Source organism: Gorilla gorilla, chromosome 9, assembly GCF_029281585.2.
Source record: "Gorilla gorilla gorilla isolate KB3781 chromosome 9, NHGRI_mGorGor1-v2.1_pri, whole genome shotgun sequence".
NCBI classification, from domain to species: domain Eukaryota; kingdom Metazoa; phylum Chordata; class Mammalia; order Primates; family Hominidae; genus Gorilla; species Gorilla gorilla.
In genome coordinates this window covers 12,390,915-12,398,593 of record NC_073233.2, presented here as the reverse complement: position 1 = coordinate 12,398,593, position 7,679 = coordinate 12,390,915, and the positions used below count along the sequence as shown (strand labels likewise).

Genomic DNA, 7,679 nt, shown 5'->3' with positions numbered 1-7,679 from the left:
TACATACATTAGTTAAAATTTGTAGTATTTAAGATTAATATTTATTCTAATATGAAATAAGGAAATTAAGACTTAGAGAGTTTTAGAAGCCTAGCAAGATTTTATTCCTAGAATATGAAATGGACAGAATTTTAACAAACTTTGCCCACAAAGCTTGTATTTATCACACTGCATTGTGAAGCATCCATGCTAGCTTATAATCATGAAATGTAATGAGATACAGTTCTTTAAAACAAGCCATTAAGATGCTGACAGGATTTCTGTGATGGAGATAAGCAAGAAAGTTATGGATGAACAAAGAAGGATCATAACATACAGTGCTCCTGACATAATCACTCTTGACCTAACACAGCTAATGAGTCCTTTTGAGCAGCAGCAGAGAGTAGACTCTAAATTTTCAAGAGTGAGGAAGACCAATTCAGATAAAGGAACTGGAAGAAAGACTACACAAAAGGCATATGTAAAATAGGATAGTTTAGTCATATAACTCCAAGACTTGGAGTTGGAATGGTTTAGTAAAACATACATGTAGAAATATGTTAACTGTAAGACCAAAGTAATACACAATAGATAACCCTTGAAAACCTTTAATGCAGTCTTAAGAGTATGATTTTATTCCATGCAATAGATTCACTGAAGGATTTTAGCCATAGGCACGACATAACGGCATCTGCATTTTAGGAAAAACCTGACTTTAAGGTTGAGAGTGAATTGGGAAGATGTTTATAGCAAAGGCAGAGAGATGTAATGAAACAGTACAGGTGAGAGAAGTTGGATGTTTGACATCGGGGGTTGAAAACAGGAGTGGATATAACAGCTATGTGTTAAAAATGCAGTTAACAGGAATTGGCGAATGGGGAAAAGGGATGAGAGATAAGAATAAGTAAAGATAGTTTCCGAGTTTCTAGATTGGGTTTGGTAGATGGATAGTAATGTAATTCATAAAAATATTGCCCAAAGTAGGTAGAACAGATTTAAGAAGGATAGATGAATTAATTTAGTTTTGAATATGTTGAGGCTATAGTATAGCTATTCAGGAAGCAAATGGAAAGAATGATTTGTGTTTCAGAAAGATATTTGACTTAGAAACATAGATTTGAAAGAAATAAAAGTAGATAGATAAAACCATGAAAGTGGATGAGGTCAATTCAGAGATAATGTACTGAATAGGGAAAAGAGGAGAGGATGGATCCCTGGAATCAACAACATAATGAGATGGAGAAAATGGTGGGACTGAGGCTATAGGAGAAACAACTCTAGAGTGCCACGTCACGGAAACTGAGGGAGGCTAATTTCAAAAACAACAGTTTAATGTACTGTGTTCAGTAACGCCAAGAGGCTAATAAAGAGAACCCTTTGAAGTTGGCAGCTTCGAAACATAAGCAACTGAATGGTTAAAGCTTATGCATCTCTCCCAAAACAGTGTATGTTTACTCTTATCTCTAAAAAAACTAGACCTATTCTAATTCAGACATGTGGATGTCTCACCTGTAAAAAAATTTATCTCCACCAAAGATTTTCTTTCTCGTATCTAACTTTATTCCCTTTGGTTGCAGTTTTAGTCACTTTATTCTTTTCGTGAAGATGGTAGACAATGTGATCTGGACTATGTGATAATGTACCAGAAATGCAGAAATCATGAATTTGGATTCTTTTTTCTCTTTCCTCCTCAAGTCATTGATAATGGCCCTTAGCCATTCCAGCTGGAGGCTACCCCAGCCTTCTTTTTTCCTGGTAGGAATTCTGGGTTTAGAGGAAAGCCAGCACTGGATTGCACTGCCCCTGGGCATCCTTTACCTCCTTGCTCTAGTGGGCAATGTTACCATTCTCTTCATCATCTGGATGGACCCATCCTTGCACCAACCTATGTACCTCTTCCTGTCCATGCTAGCTGCCATCGACCTGGTTCTGGCCTCCTCCACTGCACCCAAAGCCCTTGCAGTGCTCCTGGTTCGTGCCCAAGAGATTGGGTACACTGTCTGCCTGATCCAGATGTTCTTCACCCATGCATTCTCCTCCATGGAGTCAGGGGTACTTGTGGCCATGGCTCTGGATCGCTATGTAGCCATTTGTCACCCCTTGCACCATTCCACGATCCTGCATCCAGGGGTCATAGGGCACATCGGAATGGTGGTGCTGGTGAGGGGATTACTACTCCTCATCCCCTTCCTCATTCTGTTGGGAAAACTTATCTTCTGCCAAGCCACCATCATAGGCCATGCCTATTGTGAACATATGGCTGTTGTGAAACTTGCCTGCTCAGAAACCACAGTCAATCGAGCTTATGGGCTGACTGTGGCCTTGCTTGTGGTTGGGCTGGATGTCCTGGCCATTGGTGTTTCCTATGCCCACATTCTCCAGGCAGTGCTGAAGGTACCAGGGAGTGAGGCCCGACTTAAGGCGTTTAGCACATGTGGCTCTCATGTTTGTGTCATCCTGGTCTTCTATATCCCGGGAATGTTCTCCTTCCTCACTCACCGCTTTGGTCATCATGTACCCCATCATGCCCATGTTCTTCTGGCCATACTGTATCTCCTCATGCCACCTGCGCTCAATCCTCTTGTCTATGGGGTGAAGACCCAGAAGATCCGCCAGCGAGTGCTCAGGGTGTTTACACAAAAGGATTGATCTGAATATATTCTCACTGTTTCCTTCAGAGGCACCTGCCAGGGACACAGCCAGGAACTCATGGCTGGTGCAGATTATATGGATGGGGTAATTTTCACAGCGAGTAGTCCTTCTAGTGTCACTTATATCACAGCAAAGAATATCCAGAGGCACCTGGCTTCACAGCTTATTGGGATGTATCTGGATACCTGAATTTGTGAATAGTTTTTCCATTCTTTCTTTTGCTCCTGATTCCAACATTTTCCTACTCATGTGTCAGAGAGACTTGAGGACAGTAGAAATGGATGACAGCTCTGGATGTGTCATCTTTCCTGCCATTGCCTAGTGATAGACTATGCAACATTCTCTGGAATGGCAATGGGAAGTCCCACCCTCTGCTTGGTTTTAGGTTTAGAGTGTCTTCCAAACCTCTAAGTTTGTGCTGGCAGTACATTTACATGGTACAGCCATTCAGCTAAATGCTAGTGTTAACCCTTTAGATTAACCTTTTCGTGTCTTTTAGGATGACTTAGATTCCTTTACTTTTCTGCCACATCAAAATGCATAAATTAGGACATTTCTAAAATATTATTATGCATATTATAAATGACTTTTTTCTTGCATTTACTCTTTTCTTTAAGGGATGAGTTTCTCCACTTGTTCAGCCTGGTCCTTTCTTCACGATACTAGTTTTTTCTCAATTATTTGTAGATTTTTACTCTTATTTGTTTGTAGATGAGAATTAAATGGTTGGGTCCTCACTGTGAGTTTTCTCAGAGCCTGTGAAGGTCACCGCTCTTGTGCCCCAATTGTAGGACTTTGTAGGTCATTGTACACGGATTTGCTAACAGACAGAATTCCCCTCAGGCTGTCAAGAGGAAAATGAAAGATGAGCTGCATTCCCTCATCTTTTGCTGAAGTAGAGAAGCTTTTATATCTGCAATCAGAGATAATCTGGTATAGTTTGCTGACCTGTGGAGCTGCCTCTCCATACCTTTTCTCTATTTGTAACTTGGAGAACCAAAGTTACCTTGTAATTGCCTCTGATTACATCTGCCCCACTGCAATTATAGGGTTTGAAGATACAAAGCCTCTTTCATTTTATAGGGAGCTAGGTTTCATACTAAACTGATCCAATTGCTGGAAGTAGAATAACAATAAATTAATCAATGCACTAATTAATTGCTTTCAATTACTGTTATCATTTTATTGATTTTAAACTTGGAGTATCCCTTGGGATCTCTTAAAATTTTTAGATTTTAAAAATAGATTCAGGGGTTAGATATGCAGGTTTGGTACAGGGATATATTGTGTAATGATGAGGTTTGCACCCTGAATCTCTTAATGAGAACATTTCCCAGCCCTGCATCAAGCTTTAACTTTTCCAATTCCTCTTCCCCTATAGTTCCTACCCTCCACATATACATCACTACACATTGGTTTGCAGGTTTTTGGGTCCCAGTTTTTCTATGAATCCAATTTAGTCTGATTTATGAATTCCAAAAATTTCTCAAAGTATATGATGCAATCCAAGTATATTTGCTCATATTCTATATTGTTATTGCATTATTTTCATTTTTATATTTCTTTAGCAATTTAATGGGTACACTGGGAGAGAGAGAGGAAGTAAACAATGTTTGCAATCCAATGTCTTGAATTGGAATGATTACAATTCTAGCAAAATTTGTGATATTACTTGTGCTGTGTATATCTTTCATGCTAGATTGTAGGCTTCAGGGAGGCAGGATTCTTTTGTCTTCCATGTACTTCTCATTACCAAGTGCCTGTCATTTTTCAACACAATATACACCCTCAATAATTATTTGTGGTAAGAAATATTATAGTCAATGAATACACAGAATTGATACCTCTGCAGTGAGTGCTCAGTTTTTCCTTTTAATAATTTTAGTGTCATTTTCTATGTAGGACTAGGGGAACAGATCTCCCATTCTAGAATTAGATCCTTCTCCACCTGGAGGAGACAGGGTACGTTTTTGAGAGGAAGAAGCTCAGTAGTGCTGTCAGAGATTAAAAGTGCAGATTTCTCGCTAGCCCATTCACACTCTTAGCAGTAGTGAATGTCCACAAGTAATTAAATAGGGGTCAAAATCATAACAATTAGAACCCAGTAACTTCTGTATCCAGGATTGTCTGGTTATTCATGGTTGGAAAATACAAGTGGGACCAGGGGACAAACAAGAGACCCTCAATTCCCTTCCCTTAATTCTAGATCTTGAGATTTCTTTCTACTCCCTTCCCCTATCCATGAGGAGATGTGACCTGGAAAATTAGGCTCCAAGTATAATTTGCCAGCCATCTGCACGGAGGACTATAGGACCCCATAAACAGAACCCCTAGCAGAACATAAAATGCAAAACAGAGCATGGCTATCTTCTAGGTTTCTCTCCCTAGAAGGCAAATCATGGGCTTTTTTGCAGGTGAGGTTGTGGTATTCGAGTATAAAGCAAAAGAGGCCACTGCCATCCTTACATATCCATGAGGCAGGCAGTGAAACAGGTAGAGCATGTTTCATACCATTGCAGCCATTGCTCCCAACAATCTCTTCAACTGTATTAGTGATCCTTCTTTCCATATGGAAAAGCAAGCAGAGGAAGGGAGAAGAGGAGAGGAAAGAGAAGTATTCACTCCCATGTTTCCCCTTGTGGTGAGAAGAAAAGCCTCCCTCCGTGGAAGTGTCAAGTGGAGGAAATGAGATTCTTCCCTAACTGGCAGAATGTGGGCTCTTTCTCATCCTTTGGGTGAGGGAACTTAGAGCCTGTTGATAATGTTACATGGGGACTTGGAAAGCCACAAGGAGGGGGTGGGGCATTTTTGTGTGTGTTTGCTCATAAATCATATCTCAATAAATTCCAAAGGAGTGAAATGTTACAGAATATATTGTCTTACCAATGCAGAATTAAATTGAACAACAATAACAACAGGATGGCATGAAAAGCCCTAAACATTTGGAAACTAAACAAAATATACATAAATAATCCATGGATCAAATAATAAATCAGAGGGAAATTTAGAAAATATTTCAAACTGATTGATAATGACATATAGCAAAAGTTGCAGGACGCAGCTAAAGAGAAAATAGAAGGACATTTATAAATTTAAATGCTTATGTTAGAAAAGAATAAAGATTTAAAATTAATTACCTAAGTTGACAACTTAATAATTTAGAAAAGAAACAATAAATTAAACCCAAGGTAAACAAGAGTAGGGAATTAATAAAGAGAAGAGCAGAATAAATAAAATAGAAAACAGAAACAATAGATAAAATCAACAAATCTTTAATTTGGCTTTTGGGAAAGATTAATAAAGTTGATAAAGCCCTAGTAAGACCTATCAAGAAAAAAGAAAGAAACACCAAGAATCAAAATGATGATTTAAAAAGGAGTTACTACTACAGATCTTACTAGACATTAAAATGATAGTAAAAGAAATGTTACAAGGAACTTTAAACCAGTATAAACAGTACTTTACTTATGAGCTATGAGGACACACATGTTATGTGAATTCCAGCCATCAAACACCATAAGTGCAGACTTGTGATTAGGAATTCTCAAGGAGTAGTCTCTCCTTCCCTCCTCCCCTCTTTCCTTTTCTCCTCTTCTGTCCTCTCCCCTTCCCTTATCATTTCCTTCCCTTTACCTTGTTTCCCCTCCCTCCTTCCTTCCCTGCCTCTCTCTCTCTTATTCTCTAATCTAGCGCCAAATCCAAGACAACAGGTATCCCTATCATATTCATTTTCGGTAATTCCTCTATTTTTACCCACTAAGAATATCTTCTTTCTCAGGTCCTGGCCTTAAAGGGCCCTCTGATATGGACTCCTAGCTTCCTCAGGCTCCAGGCTTTGAATCTTATTTCCAGCAAATGTTATCTGAAAAACCCATTCTGAGCTCTCTCTATGCTGATGACAGCATAATGAGAAAAAAACCCACATATTAGAGGAAGACATAAGCATCAGAGGTAGAACTTTATATTTTTTAGTTAGTTCCAAACTGGAGAAAAGTCTGAAGCATGTGTGAGGAGTCTCTACCCAAAAGAAAAGATGAAGACACAAAGGAATTAACATGAGTTACATACAAAATCATGCAATTGATAATAGCTAGCTCATATAGTGCTTCCTATGAGACCAGCACTGTTGAAAGTGCTATTTATATATATATTGACTCTTAATCTTCACAAGCAATCTACAAGATAGGTCACTATTATTATCTTCATGTTAAATACGGAAACTGAGACCCAGAGAGGGAAAGTGATCTGTCCAAAGTAACGCAGCTAGGAAGTGATGGTGCTGGGATTTTAATCCAGACTGCCTACAGTCTTTCTCACCACAGGCCCTTGCCCTCCACTAGCCTGCCTCCTATGCACACTGTTGATAATTTGCATTATCAAGATGCCACTCCATGCTGCATTTTAATGTTTCAGTTTGCTCTGGCAAGTAGGTTTTCCACATATCACCGAATATGTAAATAACCCAGTCCTAGCATCCCATTTGGAGGGTTTGGTATTGAGTCCCCTTCTGTTACCAATTACTGTATCATTTATGATCTAAGCAGGAAAGAGGGAATACAAGAAAAGGATTTCATGAAAAGGAGCTTAATAAAGGGATAATTTGTAGAGGTGATGGGAGGGTCGAGGAAAGCAACAAGAAACATCTAGGAGCTAGCAAGAACAGGAAGCACCTCCAGACCTAAAGGGCAAGGACAGGCAGCAACATTCCTTAAACCTAGGGAGCCCTGGAGCTGTGTAAGAGATGCTTCCCAGTAGAATTTCTGGCTATAGAGAAACACAGCCACTGACAGAACTGCATAAAAACAAAGGGGTCCCTCTTTCTCTTTCCATATCTCGATCCCTTTCAGGTGGCCCCTATTGTTTGAACTGGAAGCCAGGGAGTCATGTTAGAAAGCCCAGCTGAAGCAGGCCACAGAGATCAGCCTCCTCAAGCACGGAGCAGATAAGAGAAGAAAATGGATTTGTAGTCGAGTAATAAATAAACAGCACACTGGGTTAAACCCAACTGTTTGCCTTTTCTAAGGTTGGACCTAGGAATTAAAGTTAAG

At 39.5% G+C, this 7,679-nt stretch overlaps 1 protein-coding gene across 1 annotated transcript; it reads left to right on the top strand.

The window, feature by feature from the left end:
* The first annotated feature begins 1,638 nt into the window (after positions 1–1,638).
* LOC101140821 (putative olfactory receptor 52L2) lies at positions 1,639–2,628 on the top strand. Its single transcript, XM_004050576.4, has one exon. The coding sequence runs from the start codon at positions 1,639–1,641 to the stop codon at positions 2,626–2,628; it is 990 nt and encodes a 329-aa protein (XP_004050624.4).
* Positions 2,629–7,679: the final 5,051 nt, after the last annotated feature.

Coding starts and splice junctions, on each gene's coding strand:
- LOC101140821 (XM_004050576.4), top strand. CDS start 1,639: ATGAATTTGGATTCTTTTTTCTCTTTCCTCCTCAAGTCATTGATAATG.